The sequence below is a fragment of the Myotis davidii genome, unplaced genomic scaffold, assembly GCF_000327345.1.
Source record: "Myotis davidii unplaced genomic scaffold, ASM32734v1 scaffold534, whole genome shotgun sequence".
In the NCBI taxonomy this organism is placed as follows: domain Eukaryota; kingdom Metazoa; phylum Chordata; class Mammalia; order Chiroptera; family Vespertilionidae; genus Myotis; species Myotis davidii.
In genome coordinates, this window is record NW_006286678.1 from 6,616,056 (window position 1) to 6,639,574 (window position 23,519).

Below are 23,519 nucleotides of genomic sequence, written 5' to 3' on the forward strand. Positions count from 1 at the left end.
TGCACGGTCTGCCTGCTGCCAGACAGACAGTCCAGTTTCTCCCCGTATGAGTCTGGGTCCCCAGAGACTTCCCAGAACTGGAGTTCAGAGCAGTCGGGAGCTTGTGACTCCCTCCCTCCACGCGGTTGCCAGCCCTTGCTGTGTGCGCCTCCGTACCTCTGCACTTTACTTCTGCACCTTCTCTGAGTCAGTGTGCTTTTCTCTTTTCTTCTAGTTGTAGAATTTCCACTCAGCCAGCCTTCCTGTAGTTCTGGGTAATGTCCGTTTTGTCTTTTCGTTGTATTTTTGAAGTTGTTGTGGGAGGCAGCAATTTCCGGTGTTTACCTATGCCGCCATCTTGGTTTTTCCTGTGGGACTGCTTTTTAATCCACTTGTTTACTGATGGGCACTTTGGCTGTTTACAGATCTTAGCTATTATAAATCATTCTACTGTGAACATAAGGGTGCATACTTTCTTTCTGATTGGTGGCTTGGGTTTCTTAGGACAGTAGTTGCCAATCTTTCAGGCCTCATAGACCACCAGTGGTCCATAGACCACTGTTTGGTGACTGCTGTCTTAGGATATATTCCTAGAAGTGGGATTACTGGGTCAAATGGCAGTTCCATATTTAATTTTTTGAGGAAATTCCATACTGTTTTCCATAATGGCTGTACCAGTCTGCATTCCCACTGGCAGTGTACTAGGGTTCTTTTCTCCATATACTCAAAGCTTTTTATTGTGATGTAGCCCCATTTGTTTATTTTCTCCTTTGTTTCTCTTTTCTTAGGCAATGTATTGGTGAAAATTCTGCTCTGTGGGATGTCCGATATTTTGCTGCTTATGTTTTCTTCTAGGATTTTTATGGATTTACAACTTAACATTTAAGTCTTATCTATTTTGAGTTTATTTTTGTGTATGGTGTAAGTTGGTGGTCTAGTTTCATTTTTTTGCATGTATCTGTCAAATTTTCCCAACACCATTTATTGAAGAGACTGTCTTGATTCCATTGTATGCTCAAGCCTCCTTTGTCAAATATTAACCGTTTGGCTGCTGACGTAGGCACTAATTGCGCGTGTATGGGGAAAAAATGTAAAACACTTTTTATACAAGAAACTCACTTGTATTGCTTTGCAACAACAAAAATTAAAAAATACCAATTGTTTACATAAATTTGTTTTAATTAGAACAGCGCGATAGCGCTCCTTAGCAGTCAAACGGTTAATGGAGCATAATAGTCTAGGTCAATTTCTGGGTTCTCTGTTCTGTTCCATTGATCTATATTCCTGTTCTTGTGCCATACCAGGCTGTTTTGATTACACTGGCTTTGTAGTATAACTTGAAATCTGGTATTGTGATTCTCCCAACTTTGTTTTTCTTTATCAGGATTACTGCAATTATTCGGGGTCTTTTTTGGTTCCGTATAATTTTTTTGGAGTATTTGTTCTAGATCTGTGGAATATGCCAGTGGTATTTTGATAGGGATTGCATTGAGTCTATAGATTGCTTTGGGTAGTATGGGCATTTTAATGATATTAATTCTGCCAATCAATGAACACAATATATTCTTCCACTTGTTTATACCTTCCTCCATCACTTTTTTTCCAGTGTTCTGTAATTTTCTGATTATAAGTCTTTTACCTCCTAGGTTAAGTTTATTCCTACATATCTTAATTTTTTTGTTACAATGGTAAATGGGACTTTTTTGTAGTTCTCTTTCTGAGAGTTCATTATTGGTGTATAAAAATGCCACTGGTCTTACCTCTGGTGTTCCAGACTGTGGAGCCCAGGCTGGGTTGCAGGCCTCCACCTTCACTGGGAAATAACCCTGCTGAGGCCAGGAGATGGCTCCTCACTTTCGGCCTGCCATCCGTGGAGGCTGGGCCAGCCCCTCTCTCGGTCTTGCCCTTTCTACCAGTGTCCAGGGTTTTCTGTCCTTGCTTAATATAAATCTTCTTCTTAGCTGGACCTCAGTTGGTAATTCCAGGTGAATGTTCCCTAGTTTAATTTCCAGTCTGGCCCTGGGAGGAGGTGCAAAAAAGCTGTGCCAATTGGGCCACCATCTTCTCTCCCCTAGTTATAAAGTCAAGCCAAAATACTGGGGAACAGAGTGCAGTAAGATAGAAAAAGGATAGTGCACATCACAGCCATGTTAAATTTATACCTGTTTTTCATATTTAACATTTAAATACCAATAAACTCTTAGATATATTCAAGGTAATAGGAGACTTAGGTTCATACAAATGTTCTTAGAAGCATAACTCCTAATAGCTAAAAAGTGGAAACCAAATGTCTTTCCGTTGATGAATAGGTAAGAATAATGTCTGTCATCTCTACAATGGAATATTCATGTTCCCTTAAAAAAAAAAAAAGAATGAATTACTGCCTGGCTGGTGTAGCCCAGTGGTTGAGCGCCAACCTATGTACCAGGAGATTAGGGTTTAATTCCCTGGCAGGGCACATGACTGGGTTATAGGCTCTATCCCCAGTGTGGGGCATGTAGGAGGAAGCCAGTCGATTTTCTCTCACCATTGATGTTTCTGTCTCTCTCTCTCCCTCCCCCTCCTCTTTGAAATCAATAAAAATATAAATAAATAAGGTGAAGTGCTGCCCTAGCCGGTTTGGCTCAGTGGATAGAGCACCAGCCTGCAGACTGAAGAGTCCTGGGTTCACTTCCAGTCAAGGGCACATGCCCAGGTTGTGGGCTCAATCCCCAGTAGGGGACGTGCAGGAGGCAGCCAATCAGTGATTCTCTAACATCATTGATGTTTCTATCTCTCTCTTTTACTCTGAAATCAATAAAAATATAGTTTTTTCAAAAAAGAATGAAGTACTGATACGTGCTGCAGCATGGATGAACCTTGAAACATCGTGCTGAATGAAAGAAGCCAGTTGTAAAGGACCATATATTTTATATTGTATGATTTCATTTATGAGAAGTGCCCAGATTAGACAAATACATAATGACAAAAAGTAGATTGGGAACCTTGGGGGGAAATAGGTACAAACTACTAATGAATTAAAGATTATTTTTTGGAGTGATGAAAATATTCTGGAATAGATTGTAGTGATGGTTGCACAACTTCTGAATATAATAAAACTATTCAGTTGTGTACTTTAAAAGGGAGGATTTTATGCTGTGTAAGTTAAATCTCAATAACAAAAATGAGTTCTGTGAATTCCTTTACAGAATAAAGGAGAAAATTCACATAATTTCAATAAGGAAAGCATTTGACAAAATCTAACATCCATACTGTTTTGGTTTTTTAAAAAGCCAGGCAAATCTGGAATACAAGGATATTTTCTTAATCAAATAAAGAACATCTACAACACTTACTGTAAACATTGCCATTAATGGTGATGTGTTGAATGTTTTTCCTCTGGAACAAGATAAAGAAGCTTATTACTCTCACTATTTCTATTCACTAATGTACCAGAGGTTTTAACCATTGCAGTAAGGAATAAAGAAGCAAAGTCAGAGGGGTAGAAAGGGAGGAAAATATGTGTCATTTCTGATGATGTTATAAAAGAATCTACAGAGAAATGATTGAAATTAGTAAGGGGGTTTTAAAAGGTGTTGGATAGAAGTTCAATAAACATGTATTTTTTTTTTTACTGAATTTATTGGGATGACATTAGTTAAAATTATACAGGTTTCAGATGCACAATTCCACAACACATCATCTGTACACATCATCACCCTGAGTCAGGTCTCCTTCCATCACCATTTATCCCCCTTTACCTCCCTCACGCTCCTTTCCCTCTGGTAATCACCATACTGTTTAATCCCCTCTGTTGTCTGTACCCATGAATTTATTTCTCTGTCTCTTTTTAATTTTTTTCTCAATCCCTCCATCCACCTACCTCCAGTCCCCTAACTTCCCCTATCCCCACAGCTATCAGCCTGCTCTGTCTATAGGTCTCTATTTTGCTTGATAGTTCATTTTGGTCATTAGATTCCACATATGAGTGAAATCATACGGTATTTTCTATTTCTTTAAACCATTAACAAAGAGAAAATGGAAAAAAACTGATAGCCTCAAAAAACAACAAATGACTATGAAGCAGTCTAATGATATGCAAGATGGTAAGTCTTCTACCTATGAAAACATAAAATACATAAACTCGCCCTAACCGGTTTGGCTCAGTGGATAGAGCGTTGGCCTGCGGACTGAAGGGTCCCAGGTCTAATTTCGGTCAAGGGCATGTACCTGGGTTGCGGGCACATCCCTAGCAGGGTGTGTGCAGGAGGCAGCTGATCGATGTTTCTAACTCTCTACCCTTCTCCCTTCCTCTCTGTAAAAAATCTATAAAATATATTTTAAAAAATACATAAACTCATACTAAAATATAAAATTGAGAGATTCAAGAAAAATTAAATAGAAAGATTTATCATTTTTAGATATTTCAAGTCTCACGACTGTGAAGCTTAGTTTTTATTGACTCACTCTATGGATTTGCTGATCCATGGAAGCCCACCACATGGGAATTGTCCCCACTGCCCATGGCAGGGGTCCTCAAACTTTTTAAACAGGGGGCCAGTTCACTGTTCCTCAGACCGTTGGAGGGCCGGACTATAGTTTAAAAAAAAACTAGTTTGAGCAACAGGCAGCGGCGGCAAAAACACCCGGTGGGCCGGATAAATGTTTTCGGCGGGCCGCAGTTTGAGAACCCCTGGCCCATCGTCTATGTGGCTCAGTTGGTTGAAACATCCTCCCATTCACCAAAAGGGTTTGGGTTTGATTACCAATTAGGGCACATACCCTAGGTTGTGGGTTTTATCCCCAGTTCAGGGCTGGTAGGAGAGGCAACTGATTGATGTTTCTCTCTCACATCAATGTTTCTCTGTCTCTTCCGTCCCCTCTCTTTAAATCAATAAAAACATAGTCTCAGGTAAGGATTAAAAATCAAAACAAAACCAGCAGCCCTGACTGGTGTAGCTCACTACGTTGGAGCATCGTTGCATATATGACAAGGTGATAGGTTTGATTCCCGTTCAGGGCACATAAGAAGGTTGCATGTCCTGGTCAGGGCATGTATGAGAGGCAACTGATCAGTGTTTCTTACATCAATGTTTCTCTTCCTCTTTCTCTCTCTTTCCTCCCGCTTTCTCTCTTTCTCTCAAATCAATTTTAAAAAAAGAAGAAAATTGACCTCACTATTTTAAAAAGTGAGGTTTATGGAGATGTATTCTATATCTATTTACCCTTTTATTATTATTTTTAATATACCTTTATTGATTTCAGAGAGGAAGGGAGAGGGAGAGAGAGAGAGAAACATCAGTGATGAGAGAGAATCATTGATTGGCTGCCTCCTGCATGTCCCCTACTGGGGACCAAGCCTGCAATCCTGGCATGTCCCCTTGACTGGACTCTAACCTGGGACGTTTCAGCCCTCAGGCCGATGCTCTATCCATCGTGCCAAACCAGCTAGGGCAATATTTACCCTTTTAAAGAGAAATAACTGAATTCCAGGAAATACATGTAGTTGTATAAACACCACTAAAATAAAGACACTGTTTTTCTGTGCTAGTAATGAACAATTGCAAATTGGAATAAAAGGGAGGGGGGAAAGCCTAGTACATTTATAGTAGTACAGAAACATGAAATATTTAGGTGTAAGTATGATGAAGTATGTATGTGTAGGGTTTGTATGTTGGAAATTATTAAACATGATGAGAAATATCAAAGCAGACCCTCCCCCCACCCCCAGAAGAAGGAAGACTTATGAATTGGAAGACTCAGTATTATTAAAATGCCATTTCTCTCCAAATAGATGCATGGGTTCAATACAAATTCCATCGAAATCCCAGAAGATATATTTAGATTAAATTGACAACTTTAGTCTAAAATATTTATAGTAAATAATAGTAATGAGTATAGTCCAAATAATTTTGGAAAAGAACATCAAAGTTGAAAGACTCAATTTTCCTTGATTTCAAGAACTTATTCTGATCCTAGCCGGTTTGGCTCAGTGGATAGAGTGTTGTCCACTGACTGAAGGTCCTGGGCTGAATTCTTGTCAGGGGCACGTACCTTGTCACAAAAAATGACAACTATACACACATTGTATCTATGCCAAATTTTTGGCTATTGTACTGTAATTATGTGAGACGTAAATATCTGGGAATGCTGGGTGAAAGGTAACTTCTTGTGAATTTGTATTTTAGGAAAAAAAAGGAATGAAAGATTTTAACATGTTTCCCAAAGAAAATATCTTAATGGCAAATAAGCACACAAAAACATTCGTCTTCATTGGTCATTGGGGAAATACAAATTAAACCCATAATAGGTTACCACCATTCATCCATTAAAGGAGCTTTAAAAGGAAGCTTACAGTACTAAGTATTAGTGAAGAGGGCAGAAAAACTTGAACTTATAAATTCTTGGTGTGAAAGCTTACATTTAACATGCAATCTGACAATCCACACCCTAGGTTTTTATTGAAGAGGAATAAAAACATGCACTTGCACTTGATATTTTACAGAGTTTTTATTCATAGTCACTACATTTTAAATCAGGTATTTAAATAATGTTGAATTAGGTGATTAACTGCTATTTTTTTTATTCCTCCCTTCTTTTTACTGTTTCTTTCTCTCTTCATGCTCATTCTCTTCATTTTCATTTAGAGTAGCAGATTCCTTACTGTAAAAGATTTGGATAAGCAAATTGTGTTTGATACAGAATACAATGGAGTGCTGGCTATTTTTCTAGAGGCCTCACAGAATGGTATTGTCTTGTTGATAACACAGAGTAGACAGTAGAGTCTAGCCCTCAGTCTTATAGGTTCAGAAACGACTCCTTGAAAAAAATTTAGAGGGAGGAAGGAGAGGGGAGAGAGAGAAACATCAATTTGTTTCTCCACTCATTTATGCATTCATTGATTGATTCTTGTATGTCCCCTGACTGGGGCTTGAACCCACAACCTTAGCATATTGGGACGATGCTCTAACCAACTGAGCTACCTGGCCAGGGCCCAGAAACATGATTCTTGTTTAGAGAGAGTAGAAGGTAGGGCAAGAGACAAAGCGAAACATCGATGTGAGAGAGAACACCTGGATTGGTTGCCTTCAGGATAAGCCCCGACCAAGGCCAGAGATGGAGCCTGCAACCAAGGTACATGCCCTTGACTGGAATTGAACCCGAGACCCTTCAGTTCTCAGTTCGATGCTCTCTCCACTGAGCCAAAATGGGCTAGGGTGAAACATGACTCTTGACAGTGTAAAAATCAAATCCATTCCTTAGAGTCACATTAACACTTAACCAAAATAGAAAGTCTGAAGGATAGTTAAAATGTTTACTTATAAATTTACTAAAATCGTTGTATCTTTTACATAGTGTGGAATGCTTTTTTTGATGAGTGGGAAGGGAGCCTGCTGATCCTAGGAGTAAGAAGGGTAGTGAATGTTCAAGGGCCATCTGGCTAATAAGATGCATACTTGAGTCACAGGTGCCTGTCACCGTGTGGATTACAGTAAATTTCCCTCTCCTTGGAGTACTTTATACAGTATACTGAGCTCTGATGCTTTCTTTTTTCTGTTTAATTTGCTGACCCTTAATTGTTTTGACTATTAAAACCTTCCATTTTACATTGATCTGCAGAACTGGCATCAGATGCTCAAAATGTAGCTCAAGATCTGCCAAACAAAAATTCTTATGGACACAAAGGTATGAATATATTATTTAAAAATTTCTCTTAGTTAAGAATTTTACAAAATGCTTATAGTATCTTCCATTTTTATCAAGATTAACTAATAGAGTTTATCAATAAGTATTTATAATCTATATTTTTACAACTACTTGATAAAATAATTCTCAGCTTTTGATTATGGAAGTGTTTTTCAGATTGGCCTTCAAGGCACCACAGGTTTTTTGTTTTTTAAAATATATTTTATTGATTTTTTACAGAGAGGAAGGGAGAGAGATAGTCAGAAACATCGATGAGAGAGAAACATCGATCAGCTGCCTCCTGCACATCCCCCACCGGGGATGTGCCCACAACCCAGGTACATGCCCTTGACCGGAATCGAACCTGGGACCCCTCAGTCCACAGGCCGACGCTCTATCCACTGAGCCAAACCGGCTTCGGCAACCACAGGTTTTTGCATCATTGTTTTCCTTTCTCCTACATGGCTGCCTTATCTGTGCTTTTAACAAAGGACCAACATCAAAGTTAAAGTGAACATAAAACATACATGTCAAATTTATTGTCTTAAACTGAAAATAAATTAGCGTCATTGACATTTTCAGTTATGTTTGATGTATAGGTCTATAAGCCTATAATGGGAACCAAGCTCTTACTGTAAGATTTTAATATTCCAAAATGAGGTTGGGACCTGGCTGTATTCTCTGTGGTCTGGTATTTTTTATAGTTTATGTATTTAGGGTGGGTTACTGCAACAATTTGTTCCTGGCTTCTGATGTGGCTTTCTCCTCTTATCTGCCATATCACTTTACCATGTGGCTCTGCTGCTTACAACTATGTACATATGTTGTCTTCTGCTTCCTTTTAAATATATTCAGTTCTCACCCTATTCTGCGTGTCTAAATTTGTATTTTAGTTTTCAGACACTTAAAAAATTACTAAGATAGTAAGTTTTATGTTACGAGTATTTTTACCACAACTGAACTTTTTTAATAAAGCAAGTATGTTTTAAACTTTAGGATGTTTGTTAACATTTTATGTATAGGTTTTTGTAATGCCTCATTTTTTCTCTCCTCTGGAATGTCCCTTCTTTATATATCTGTCTGTTCATATTTTTTAGCCTTCAAGTTTTTTGCTGTGCTTCATCTAACCCCATAAGCTCTCTCTTACCAATCTAGCTTTCATTAACATCTTTGTATTACATATTTTCAGTGTATTAATCAGATTTATGTAATTTATCATTATTCAGTAATATGCTACCTTTATCACTCATGAAACTTTCAATTATCCTTCCTATGAGATATGATTTTGGTACTTGGAACAATGGTCGCCAGCCTTTTGGACCTCATGGACCACCAGTGGTCCGCAGACCACTGGTTAGCGACCGCTGACCTAGAATAATGCTTAATCTGTAAGCTTTTAACCCAGTATTGTTTTGTTGGTGATTGATGATGAAGGGGTCCTAAGAAAAATTCCACCATAAATGGTTTCCTGTTATAATTTTAGATTGCTCGGAAGTTTTAGGAATGATTTTTGAGACTTTGAAATTATTTTCCATTTCTTGCTTAGAGTGTTTCTAAAACTCCTTAGATTAAACTTCAGCTTTTTGTAGAATTTCTCAGTCTTTAAAGTACTATCTTCTGTGATGAATTTGACAACATGACCATAGGGTAGGTTGGATGGAGGTTGGCACCAAGAAGACTGTATACTGGCCATCTTTGAAATTAGTCCAGTTGTGAGCTTTTAAAACTATACATATACTTGGTGAAAAGTCTGGAAGGAAATACATTAAAAGACTGGAGATTATGTAGTAGTACTTGGAAGAAAGTCACAGTGTAGAAGGAAGACAGGAGTGAAGGGTAGGTGAATGACTAACCTTAGATTCATTTAGCTTTGTGTACAGTGTGCTAAGGAGGCCTGTGCAGGGGCCTAGAGACAAGATTCCAATACTCATTTCCAACAGGGACTAAAATTTCACTTTGTGTTTTTTTCACTATTCTTTCTACCTTTGTTTAAGAAAATATTTTAATTCAAAGAAATGTTATAAATACTTATGGCATTTCTGAAGAAATTATGGAAACCATTTGACAAATGAACCAATACAAAGGATCAGATATCTAGCCTTACTATTACCTTTGAACAACACAAGGATTAGGGGTGCCAACCACCCTCCACATATGCAAGTTTGAAACATATCTTTTATACCCACATAGTAGTATATCTTAGGTGCTACTGTACCAGGAGCCATGCTCCATAAATCTATAGATTCTACATTTGTTTGCCATAACCAGTTTTGTTTTTTATTTATTTTTTAAATATGCTTTTTATTGATGTTTAGAGGGGGAAGGGGAGGAAGGGACAGGGATAGAGAGAAACATCGATGAGAAACATCTTCAATCAGCTGCTTCCTGCATGCCCCTTCCTGGGTCGACACTCAACCGCTGAGCACACTGGCCAGGCCCTATAACCTGTTTTAAATTAGGGACATCATGTGGAAAGCATTCTAAAAAGGACTCTTCCTAGGTAACACCATCAGTTTACTTAATGAGGTGGTTGATGATTATGTTACTGACATGATTCCCAGGGAATTAGGTCTAATAACCTGCCCCTTTTCTTAAGAATGTGCTCCTACTTCTCTTCTTTTTCTCCTTTCCACAAACAAACCTGATGGTAGGTCGAATACTCATTTCTTTCCTTTGAAGGGACTGAAAACATTCACAGTCCTACTTCTTGAGAGTGGTTATAGTAAATATTTTGCTATATTTTCTTTTAAAACCATTTTCTCTGGTGTGTTTGCATGTGTGCGCTTTAAAATAGTGGGCCTATACTTATTTACACAGGATCTCTATATTTGAATATCAATACTTTTCTCGCAATCACTTAGTTATTGTATAGATCAGTGGTCGGCAAACCACAGCTCGCGAGCCACCTGCGGCTCTTTGGCCCCTTGAGTGTGGCTCTTCCATAAAATACCACGTGTGGGCGCGCAGGTACAGTGCGATTGAAACAGTGCGATTGAAACTTCGTGGCCCATGCGCAGAAGTCGGTTTTTGGCCTGGGCGAGTCTATTTTTGAAGAAGTGGCGTTAGAAGAAGTAGGAACGCGGCACAGGCGGGATGCGGGATACGCAGCGCAGGGGAGGCGCGCGCAATTCATGCACAAGTTGAGTGTGGATGGGAGAGTTGGAAGGGGTCGACCTCAGCAAATGTACCTCAATCAGATTGAAGATGTTTTTAGCAAAGGCCAGCTTAGGAGTACCCTAATTAAGTTAATAACAATGTACCTACCTATATAGTTTAAGTTTAAAAAATTTGGCTCTCAAAAGAAATTCCAATCGTTGTACTGTTGATATTTGGTTCTTTTGACTAATGAGTTTGCCAACCACTGGTATAGATGATTGTTTTTTAAGAACTGTTTGAGCACATCCTCTGTATCTGCTCTTCAGGAGTTATAGCATCAGACTTTATATGAGCAGGACTAATGTTTAGCTTTGCTGAAGACCACTTAGGAAGCCATACAGCGGAGCTAATACCTTATGAAAAGGATGCTCCTGTAAATATAATAATTCAGTAGTCCACCTGAAAGGGTCCAAGGCAGACCTGCCTTTACTGAATTTTGTTGTGTGTTTAATTTTATTTATAAGGGATGATATCATTGTTTAATGTGTATATTTGTGTTGTGCCCATACTTTGTTACTCATGCAGAATTGCCTGGATATCATCTATACTAAAGCAGAATCAATTTTAGACATTGCTTTGAGTTTATGTGGATAGTACCTAGCTAAATTGCATTGGAAAACATGATAAATTTTATGGAGAGTAGATTAAGAGCCTCATAGTACTTGGATTGTAGACTAAATTGCTAATGAGATATATAATGTATCTTGTGTAGTATACGATAGATAATCATTTGGAATAAGACAATGTTTGATTTTGGGTACAAACTGTGATTGTTGTCAACAGGGGCCTGGAAGAATTCTGTGGAAGAGTGGACAACAGAAGACTGGACTGAAGATGTAAGTGTTTAGTACCAGATCAGACCCGTCTTTCTTCTGGTTTCTGGTAGGGGCATGCATATTCGAGGAAAGCTTCAGCTATCTTATTATGGCTGGCTGTTCATGGCTCTTGTTCAGATGTCTGTGATTACCATGTTTTTGTTGTCATTGTTGTATTTTTAGCAGATGGAAGGAGTTTGGTGTTTTGAGATTTTTAAGAAACTTGGTTTAAATTGTTCACTTAAAAAATTCCCAGGTGTTAAGTATGACTGAAGTCATTTTTTAGCTTATCTTTGTTCTGTCTGATCTGATAATCAATTGATGCTATTGCCCTCGCCTGTGAACTATTACTCTTTTTTTAAAAAAATATATTGATTTTTTTACAGAGAGGAAGGAAGAGGGATAGAAAGTTAGAAACATCGATGAGAGAGAAACATCCATCAGCTGCCTCCTGCACACTCCCTACTGGGGATGTGCCCGCAACCAAGGTACATGCCCTTGACCGGAATTGAACCTGGGACCCTTGAGTCCGCAGGCTGACACTCTGTCCACTGAGCCAAGCCGGTTAGGGCTATTAATTACTCTTTATAATGCTTTTATTAAAGGGAGAGAGTCTATGTTTGGGTCACAGTTGAAATTAATGTATAAGTCCTTCTGGTTCCAGGCCTAACTTCTTCCCCTTTCAACTAGACTGGCTCTGTTTTGGGTATTCATTTATTCCAGACAGTTTTTCGTACACTATACTAGCTTCAGGGTAGTGTTGATCTCTAAGTTTCTAGGTTCAGCATAAGATATTCTTTGATAAAAAAAAAAAATTTAACTCGAAAAAGAAAAAGTAACTGAACTAGCCCTGTACCATATTTTATACCATTTTTCTGTTCAACTCTCAAGGTCTAGAACAGATGTATGTACATGATAGTTACAGCAGACATTGGAAGGGAGAGAATAAAGGGGTCGTGAATATTGACCTTTAAAATCACATAAATTGATCCAGATTTTGAGGTGTTTTTTTTTTGTTTGTTTGTTTTTTATGATTATATTTTTCCCCTCTGTTCCAGTTTGTATTCACAACTATTTAAATGAAGTTTTCATTTACTATCAAACCACTTACCCTTTCTTTTTTTAAACTGTATTATTTCTGGCTTGTTAGGGAGTGAGCTAGTTAGGCATGAGGAAGGAGGAGAGTAGATATGCTCATTTGATTGGAATTTAGGAGATTTAGGATAAATTATCTTTCTTTTTTTTTTAAGTATATATTTATTTATTTCAGAAAGGGAGGAGAGAGAAACATCAATGATGAGAGAATCAGGAATCAAGCCATGACCTGGTTCATAGGTCTGTGCTCAACCACTGAGCCACGCTGGCTGGGCTAGGATATAGTTTCATTTCTGCTACATGTTAACCATAAGTCCTTGAGGTAGGGAACTAGATGGGTGGTTATTTGAATCAGTGGAGGGATGGATACCAGCAATAAGAGAAAGTCGGCTTATTTCAGACAAAGCCATCCTCCTTTTAAATGTTTTGTGTTACTAGAATTTTGGGGGAGAAAAAAAAACGTTCCTTGGCCTGTAAGCTTTATATCCCTTTGTCTGTTGTCTGTGTTATAGGCAAGTTTAAAAATCATCAGGGGGTTAGAAGGCAAAAGGAGTGTAATTCACACCTAGCTGGGTTGACCTGTTGACATTGAATGAGGCAACTTTCCTTCCTGGGCCTCCTGTTTTCTGTCTTTTTTTTCAAGCCTCCAGTTTTCATCACTATAATGAGTATCATAATAATTGTTCTGCCTAACTTATAGGGTTTTTCTGAGTCAGATGATGTTTTATGATGAAAGTCAGGTACCAAACAGTTCAGATTTTCACATATACAGAGATATTAATATTTTGCTATATGGACCATATTGTATCACAGTGTAATTTATAATTAGTGAAAAGAATTAGTATAGAGAATTTGGCCGTCTTCTTACCCTCAGGGGTTATAAAAAAAACCCTGAAAGTTTTCTAAAATGATACAAAGTAATGGGGATTGAAAGGTGAGTGATCTAAAATGCAAATTCTAAATTTCTTCTAGAGCTTAGAAGGATAACGATTCACCTTTCCCTTCCCCTTCCCCTCCCTTTTCTTTAAAAAAAGATAGAAGGAAACAATTCAATTTTCTGTATTGTACTAGGGTTAGATAGTATGTCAGCGATTTCTGTGGCTCTTATTTTTCTTGAACTTATTAATATTTTGAAGGCTTTAGATCTCTCCTACCATTGCTTTTTTATTGAATAAAAAAATTACTCCTTTATTGCTTCTCTTTATCTTAACTCTGTTTAATTTGTAAGATTCAAAGCAAAAATGGATTACTTGGGACTCTTAAGATACTACCTTGGAACAGGGTTCAGCATTAAGCCCTTCTTATTGAAACAGTAATCAATTCAGCACTTTTTTTTTTACAGAAAATGAACACCTACTGCCTGCTCTGCCTCTGCTTGAATATTAATGTCTGAGGAAGTTTGATTTTATACAGTGTGTGAGAGTCCTGAGACATTTAAAATTGATAAACATTATAGCAGTCTTTGAATAGCATTATCATTAGTTTCTTACATGATCTTATTAGATAAACATTTTTAGCCTTTAACCATTTGTACGCCATAAGTGTCTATAGACGCAAGCAGTGGACCTTTTCTAATTAAATTCAAAATATCGTGGCAGTTAAAATGCCCCACTTTGAAAATATTAAAAAAGCCTACCTTTCAACAGTGTCAATTTTAGGTTTCAAAAAAACTTGATTCTGCCCAGCTAGTATAGTTCAGTGATTGAGTGATGACCCAGGAACCAGGAGGTCGAGGGCAGGGCACATGCCCTGGTTGCAGGCTCCATTCCCAGTAGGAGGCATGCAGGAGGCAGCTGATTGATGATTCTCTCTCATCATTGATGTTTCTCTCTCTGTCTCTCTCTGTCTCTCTCTGAAATCAATTAAAAAATATTTCAAAACAAGAAAACCCCCACTTTATTCTTTATGCCTTAAAAGTGTATTAAAACAGTATGCATGAACCTCAGAATAATTATATTGAGTGAAAGAAGCCAAAAATATTACATGTTTTAAAATTCCAGAAAATACAACCTGGTCTATAGAAAACACATTGGTTGTTGCCTGGGAATGAAGGTGAATGGTAGGAGGGATTGATTACGCAGAGATAGGAACAAACTTTTGCCCCTAGATATGTTTACTGTCTTGATTTGGTGATGGGTTCACGGGAGTACACATACGGCAAAACTAATATTTCAGATTGAATATTTGCAGTTTATTGTATGCCATACCTTTATAAAATTACATATTTTTATAAAAACAGCAAGGAAACCTATGGCTTAATAAAAAGAAAGAGATTATTAATAAATGAAATACTAAAGCTATCTGTCTTTGGGGAAAGAAAACATTATTTTTGCCTTTTCACATTTTCCCACTCCTTTTTGACATTTATGGTGACATTGGTGGTGGTTTTATTGGTATCTCATTTTGTATAATGTCAAATAGTGAGACTGGGACTTGAACTCTGGTCTGAGTTTACTTCACTGTGTTGTTTCCTTGATGTGCAACCCTTTTGTGAGATTATTAATCTAAAATTACCTTCACTTTAAGGAAATTACTTGTCATGATCACCTATGTATTTCCTTTCCTTGAGACTGCCTTTTGGGTGAATTATAGTGTGAGTACTGGCAACTAAAAATTGTCAGGAACTTGATACATTTGTTGTTTTATGTTATATAAAATAAGATTAAGATATTTTTTAATCCCTTTCATACAGCTTTCTGAAACAAAGGTCTTCACTGCCTCATCTGTTCCACAAGAGAATCATGTCACACCTGGGAAAAGGTAAATACTTTTTGCTATCTTTTGTTTGTTGTAATTGAAATTTCTTGTCTCAGGAAAATAATTTTGATTCTTGGATCTGTTTTGATTATTTTTACCTTTTCTTGAATCTCTGGTTTTTTCCTTTTCCATCTAAGATTTTCTTTGACCCCAAACCTACCTGGTGACCTGACAGAGCCTCCATCATTTCCTAATTGTTGTATCCACTGATGAATTAAAATAGCAGTTACGTTTGTGATTTGTTATCATTTGTGACAGATTATGTTAAACCTATGTAATGGTTCTTTTTTACTTTTGTAAACATGTTTTTTGACAGATGAACTTAATACAAAATATCCTTTGGTTTCTTCATATAATATCATTTATTTAGATCTCAAGCTCATTTTTATGAATTCTACTAGTTTTTATTTATTTTTTTGTTAATCCTCACTCGACGATATTTTTTCCATTGATTTTTTTCAGAGAGAGTGGAAGGAGGGGGAGAGACAGAGAGAGAGAGAGAGAGAAATATCAATGTGAGAGAGACATATTGATTGGTTGCCTCCCACACATGCCCCAACTTGGGACAGGGATTGAGCCTGCAACCGTGGTATGTACCCTTGACTAGAATTGAACCTGCCACCCTTCAGCCCCTGGCCTAGCTCTAACCATTGAGAAACCGACTAAGGAGGGCTCTACTAGTACTAATCCAGTAGTTTAGAGATTACAGAAAAGGAAGGAGCTTTGGGGTAATAGAAATGTTGTTAGTGTGTGTACAGAATTGAATTATTGAAAAACATTTATTTACATCCTAGTTTTCACAATAGCTCTAAAAATTTTTTATTATAGTTTTAAAATGCAGTAATCTAGAAGAATGAAAGCCTTGATATATATGACACCTGAGAATTGAAGGCAATTTTGAATCTTACATGCTTAGTCTCGTGCTAAATGAGATGGTTATAAGAATGTTGCAGGGAAATAAAAACGATTAAAGTTTTATGTCTAGCAATATAATATTTTGTGAATTGCTCAGAATTTCTTGTTAAGTGTACATAACTACTTTATTGTATTTATTGCTTAATGAATTTTATAGGATCATTTTCATCTTTTAAAAAATATGAAGTGGACTCTTTCATGCTTATTTTTCAGAAGACAGTGTTGTAGTTTGTTTTGTTTTGTTAATCTTCACCTGATATTTTTTCCATTGATTTTTAGAGAGAGTGAACAGGAAGGGGAGAGACTGAGAGAAAAAACATCCATTTGAGAGAGAGACATCAATTGGTTGCCTCCCATATGCACCACTGAGCCAAACCTGCTAGGGCAAGGTTATTTTTTTAATTGCTTTTCAGAGAGTGGAAGGGAGGGAGGAGGGTATGTGTGGAAATGAGAGAGAGAGAGAGAGAGAAACACGGATGTGGGAGAGACACATTGATTGTTCCAACAGGGGGTGGGAAGTAAACCTGCAACCCAGATGTGTGCCCTTGACCAGGAATTGACCCCTTGACCCTTTTGTGCAGGGATGGGGGTCGGGTGGATGACACTCTAATCATTGGGCACATCAGTCAGAACAGTGCTGTATTTTTCATGCATATATCTCATCAGTCTTTTGGAATAGAACTTGCTCTCTTTTTTATAGTAATACAACTTTCTTTGGTGGATGGGTCATATGTAATATAATTACCCTGGGTTTCTATCCTTGAAGTATCCCAGAAGCCAGAACATTACCTTGGAAACTAAAATACTAGTCTGGGACTTCAACCTGGTTATGGGAAAGTCTGTGTGGTAGTGCATGGGTGGAGGAACTCTGGCCCAAGAACTTTGTTTTGTATCAGCACTGAGTCTTGAATTATTTTTCCTCTCAGAATCTGTTTCACTGGCATGGTGAAAGTTTCAGTTAGAAGAACTGACTGGCAACTGGCCTTGGAAAGGGTTTAATGGAGCAAATTATGTTAGGTAATTCTATGTACCTTGCAGGTCCTGCAGAGGAGAGTTAGTTGCTCACTCACATGTAAGATAGTGTATGTATCTGGAAGATAATTTCTTCCTCATGCTTTCAGGTTTTTAGGCCATAGTTTTCAAATTGGATATCTGTCATTCTGGGGGCATCACAAGAGTTGTAGTTAACAGGGTATTTGTGAATATATTGTGCATACTTCCTTGAATATTTAAGAGAGAAAATTATATGAGATTTATACAAACCTAAATATATTATTGGAAAGAATGCAGAACTTACAGGAACATTTATGATAAATGTGAAACTGCTTGACTAGGCTGCTATAGCTGTGTTCCTCATTCCCCCAAAATAAGAACTCACTTTCCTTTAGGAAAGTTTGAGACACTGGTTCCAAGTAATAAAAGGAGCAAAACTTCAGAAAATTCTTTCGGTTTGCTCAGTTTCTCTAGATTTTCAAATAAGTTGTCACCATTACATTTCTGTGGAAATAATCTAAAAGCTCCTTTTCGTTTTTCTTCTTTTGCAAAGCCCTGCTTCAATCTCTGTGGCTTTGGGTTTTTCTTACTTGAGTGATTTTTGGCATGAATTTACTTTATATTGATTCACTTCTCAAATTCATTTGCTGGTAAGATTTGCTCATGACTTGTTCCTCATTTGCTTTTTGTCTGCTTAGTGTTGATCTGGTAGCCTTGCTCCAGAAGCCTGTTCCTCCCAATCAAGCCTCAGAAGTCAGCTCCTTTGAAACTTCCCAACAGCAGGGCTTTGGCCAAGCCCTTGTCTTCACAAATTCTCAGCACAGCAATCAGATGGCACCAGGGACTGGCAGCTCCACTGCTGTCAACTCCTATTCTCCTCAGAGTCTGGTAATTCATTTTTATTTCAATATGGGATTTTAAGGAATGCTTATGCTAGGGTGACACATGCCTTATAACTATTTTCTAAATATAAAAAGTTATACAGTACATTTCCGTCCAGAAAACAATGATGCGTTTATTTCCAAGCACATATCTGATGCTTCCATGTGGAATTCAACTACTCTGAGTTTTCTGGGCAAAGATAAAAAAAAATTATTTTTTTTTGAAGTTGAAATCTTTTCTGTCATAATCACTCAGGCATCCTTATTAACGATTTTTCTTGGATTTTGTTTCAAAATCTGTCTCTAGACTTAAGCTGTTAATATTGTCATTTTCTAATTTTCTTAAATGCAAATGTTTGCCAGTATATGCTTACTGAAATTATGTAAACACAGTTTTGTCCAAGTTTGCCTAGGTGCTTATATATTTTTTTATTTTTGTTTTGTTATTCCATAAACTTGGTGTACTTTTTCTTAAAAGGCTGCACTATGTAGTAGATACCCTTATCATTTGAGTGTGCTTTCATTGAAACAGTGCCATCTTCTGCTGCATATATGATTCTGACCTCCCATGAGAATTAAGCTCCCGTCAGAAAGAACTCAAGGAATTGTTAGTGGAGGATGTGGAGATAGGCTGATGGAAGTAGAGAAGCTTAGAGCAGCGGCCTCCAACCTTTCGGACCTCATGGACCACCAGTGGTCCACCGACCACATTGGCGACCGCTGGCTTAGAGCATAGGATGTAAAAGAATGTAGCTGCAGCCTGCGGGAGTGAAGTCTCTGACTAACCATAGGTAATTGTGAGTTGGCAGAGGGGAGGTTGAAGGACCATAAACATAGATCCTGAGCTTTCACTAATAATTATTTTGGTTCACTTTTACTGTATTTTACCTGAAATTTACAGTTGAGAAACAGAATGTCTTATGAATATGATATAATCTTTTCCTCTTACTTGACTCAAAGTCATTTGCTATACCCTAATAAAATGTAGAAGTGAGTATGCAAACTTTTTATTGCTATCTTCTCTGCATAGTCATCTCATGTCAGGTACACCTGGCGTGGGGCATGCTTTATGTTTTTACTGTCATGGATGATTGTGCATGAAAGGGCATCAGTACTTGAAGTGCTCTCTTTGTTTTGAGAAGGCCTGATAGTACCTAGCACTCATTTTTTATTAAACCATCATGCCCTTTCCTCCTCTGCCTTTCCATCTGCTACTGGCATATTGACATCATGCCCTTGCTGACTTGCTGGAATCTTAGGCCACTGAGAGCATAGGTAGGACATGAAATTTTTTTTAGTGACCTATGGCTTTTTGTCATGAAGTACACCTTGAGAAACTGGTAAGAATTGTTTTTGTAATGTATTAGAGCAGTGGTTCTCAGTCCTACTGTATTTTTATAATCAACAGGGAACTTCAATAAATAATGACAGTAATAGTGAGCATAATAACATAATGCCAAAGTCTACACAAGACTAACAGAGTTTTAAAGTTGATTGAAATGTGTAAGTGGAATTGAGAAATCCTTTGGTGGCACTAGTAATTGATGCAGTGAATTCTTTGTGTAATAAAGCACAGAGAAAGTGCATTTGATAAAAATTAGCTGATGTAGAATAGAGATTAGGTAGGGACAAGATGAAGAGTAGAAGCATCATCTGCAGAAGCCCTCATTGAACAAGTGGGCTTGAGCTGGGTTTTGGCAGATTTGTAGCTGAAAGAGATATGTAATGGGCAGCGTAAGCTAAGGATCTGGAGTAGTAATAAGTAGTAATAAGTAATGTTATCCTTAGAACAACTAGGATACTCTGGGCCTTTGGATATTTGGTAACAGAAGTAATTTTATTTCAACTTTCTAGATCTGGCCTCTTGAGGGAATGCAAATCACTTCAGTTTTTGACCTTTTAGGTGGTTTTTGAAAGTTATTTTTGACAAAAAGCTTGTCTTTTCAGGAACTGAATGATTTTGAAAATGTAAAAATGCAGTTGATCTGTCATTATGTTCTCTAGTAATTAGGTTTTCATTTTCCTAAGATCTTGATACCTGGCCTGACAGGATAGATAGGGGAGGAGCACATTGTCTTTTGTATGCTTGCTTGTGGGACATATTTGGTGTTCCTAGTCATCTAAACAACTTGAAATAAGCTCATCACTGTCCAGTGTGTTACTCCATACCTCCTGTGTCTTATTTTGGAATACTAACATTTTGATTAGGTAAGTGCTGTGATCTGCATTTAATCTTGGTAGACTTCATGGCTGATCTTTTTTTGACCAGACCTATTCTAATCATTAAAGATAATTCGTGTTCCACACATTAACACATTGCGTACCGCATAGAAATCTCTAAGACATACGCCAGGGCCTGCACGTTTTTGGGCAAACTGCACATTATTTAAATCATGATAATGCACTTTATTTTTTTTTAATTTTTTAAAAATATATTTTATTGATTGTACAGTTGACATATAATATTAGTTTCAGCTGTACAAAATAATGATTTGACATTTTTATAACTTAAATATGATCACACTATGAAGAGGGACCAAACAATATTTACATAAGTATCTAGATTCGCTTTTTCCATGGGCGTGAAAAACGAGAACACTCGTGAGCGGTCCTTAACAGATGGCACGCGAAACACGAGAAAACTCCTGAGCGGTATGAAATGTGTTAAGAAAACACTGTGTTTTTGTTTAAGCTTGTGCTTGTCATTTAATTCCTAGCATTCCTCCTTAGTTTAAAAAAAATGGTATTCTGTTTGTGAATTTGTGACATCACTTTTTAAAATTAATTTTCTTAAAATCCAGAGAATATGTTTCCTTTTCCTTTAACCTCTTATATCAGAATCAGGAAGGATTGCTGGATTTATTTAGTTAGATCTGTTGCATAATAATATTTTCATGTAGTGTAATCATATGAGTCTTGCTAATTCAGGTGTTCTGGATTATAGTTTTTAAAATCCTTGTGAAAATACTTGGCATGTTTTAAAGCCTGGGGTAGGTATTCTGTATTGTTTAGGATTTCTGCTTTTTTCTCTTTAAAGTCATCCGTCCTTGGTTCAGGATTTGGAGAGCTTGCACCTTCAAAAATGGCAACCACCACCAGCTCCCAGATTTTGGATCAGTTGAAACCTCCAAGTTTGGGCCAGTTTACTACCACACCAAGTTCGCAGCAGAATAGTACAAGTGCCCCCACAACCACTTCTTCTTGGGACCTCAAGCCCTCAGCTATCCAGTCCTCAGTCCGTAGCCATTTTGGTAAGTATACATTTTCTGTGGTTGCTTCACTCCTAAACATTAGCGGAGGCTGTTGATTTGTGAACACTACTGTGGATTTTGTCCAGAAATGTTTCTTTCTTTAAAAAATGTTTTTAAATTGATTTATTTGAGAAAGAGAGACATCAGTTTGTTGTTCCACTTACTTATGCATTCACTGGTTGATTCCTGTATGTGCCCTGACCAGAGATCAAGCCCTCAACCTTGGCATATGGGGTCAACGCTCTATCGAGCTACCCGGGTAGGGCCCAGAGATCTTTTTTTTAGTAGAACTTTGCAAAGTTTCTGAATTAAATCAGTTAGCTTTGTATTGTATAAATGAATACCTGCATTTATTTGTTATTATTATTAGCACTACATACCTTGAAGAGATGTACAAAAGCATGGTAAAGGCATGCAAATATAAGGAAATAACTTATCAAACCCACTGGATTGCTTTCTCATTCTAACATTTGCATGTATCCATCATGATTTGGTTCAGCCTTACCATCTGTGGTTTATTTAAAGGCATCACATGTAAGTTGGAGGTTTTCTAAATTCTACTCCCATAGTTTTGTGACCTTAAGCTACCGTTTCCCACCAACACACACCATACTTTATTAAGGAACAGCAGGGAGTTACTTTAAACGTGGGGTTGGTTGTGTGGATTCCTTTATGTTTAAGGCATATTGGGAGACATGGAAGCACATTTCTCTGTTAAATAGTCTCAGGTACTGCCTGAGTACCTGAGACTATTCCCAGGTTTGAAGTGATACCTATGAAAGAAAATCATTAGAGATTCAATGCCCAGGGTTTTTATCGAGGAATGGGGGCTGGTTATGTAGGCACCCTCTTCCTAGTATACATCAAACTTCCAGATTTCTAGAAGGAAAGCAAATATTCAGTGTAAACTACATTGTACAAATATTCAAAGCACAGAGTCACCTTTGTTGGTTAGAGTGTTGGCATTCTTTCCTTAGAACATACAAAAATTCTGTGTTCCTCAGACACTAGCCAAGAGCCAATCTTGCAAGTCAGTGATGGTAGAAGAGGGAACTCTAATCCCATGTGCCAAAATGATTGATTGTTACTGTTTTGTTTTTACCCCTTCTTTACCTATTTTCTAGACTTTAAATCTCAGCCTGAACCATCCCCAGTTCTCAGCCAGTTGACCCAGCGACAGCAGCACCAAACTCAGGCAGTCACTGTTCCTCCTCCTGGGTTGGAGTCCTTCCCTTCCCAGGTAAAACTCCAAGAGTCAGCACCCAGAGACAGCGCCTCCACTGTGAACAAACTCTTGCAGCTTCCCAGCCTAACTGTCGAAAATATCTCTGTGTCTGCCCACCAACCACAGCCTAAACACATCAAACTCCCGAAGCGGCGGATACCTCCAGCTGCTAAGGTGGGTATTGCATGTGAAGCTGCAGACCCAGGGTGGATGTATTTTAACATTTAGCTTAAGTGTTGGATTAGCAAATCTCAGAAACCGAGTGTAGTGTTTTTCAAGCACATAGTTTACTGCTTTATGAGGAAATGGCAGTTTCTGAGTGAGCTAATATTAGAAGGAATGAGTTTGTGCTGAGAGACAGAGATTATTAATTCAAATTACTAGATCTGGCTCGAAGAATCTGATGGTCTTGTGTGCTTAGTTGTGCTGCCCCGTGGTGGAGGATGAGTGGGTCTTTTACCAGATAATGCTTTAAGGCATTCTCCTCTTTTACTCAACCACAATCCCGGCCCCTCACTGCTCTAAGGAAGCAGTTGGTAGCAATGATCATTGTCCTGTTAACTTTTAATTTTTCTTTGCTCTTGTCCCTTCTGTCTCTTTTAAAAAATCCTGTTCCTTTTTCCTTTCTTTTGGCCTTTCGTGCCTTGTTCCTCAGGCCTTCCAGCTATGCCCTGGGAACCCAGTGTCCATTTGGCTCTGCTGTCGACCCTTAAGACTTAGAATCCATGACCTCTGTTCCTGACATGGCAGCTTTGCCTTTTCAGATCCCAGCTTCTGCAGTAGAAAT

General features: G+C 37.8%; 1 protein-coding gene across 1 annotated transcript in view; it reads left to right on the forward strand.

The window, feature by feature from the left end:
- UBAP2 (ubiquitin associated protein 2) overlaps window positions 1-23,519 on the forward strand; it is a 106,158-nt gene that overhangs the window by 65,777 nt on the left and 16,862 nt on the right. Inside the window, exons 10-16 of the mRNA XM_015560466.1 lie at window positions 7,579-7,644; window positions 11,584-11,636; window positions 15,403-15,470; window positions 18,074-18,263; window positions 21,294-21,507; window positions 22,632-22,906; window positions 23,497-23,511. Coding sequence (XP_015415952.1) covers window positions 7,579-7,644; window positions 11,584-11,636; window positions 15,403-15,470; window positions 18,074-18,263; window positions 21,294-21,507; window positions 22,632-22,906; window positions 23,497-23,511 — 881 coding nt within the window. The remainder of the gene's footprint in view (window positions 1-7,578; window positions 7,645-11,583; window positions 11,637-15,402; window positions 15,471-18,073; window positions 18,264-21,293; window positions 21,508-22,631; window positions 22,907-23,496; window positions 23,512-23,519) is intronic.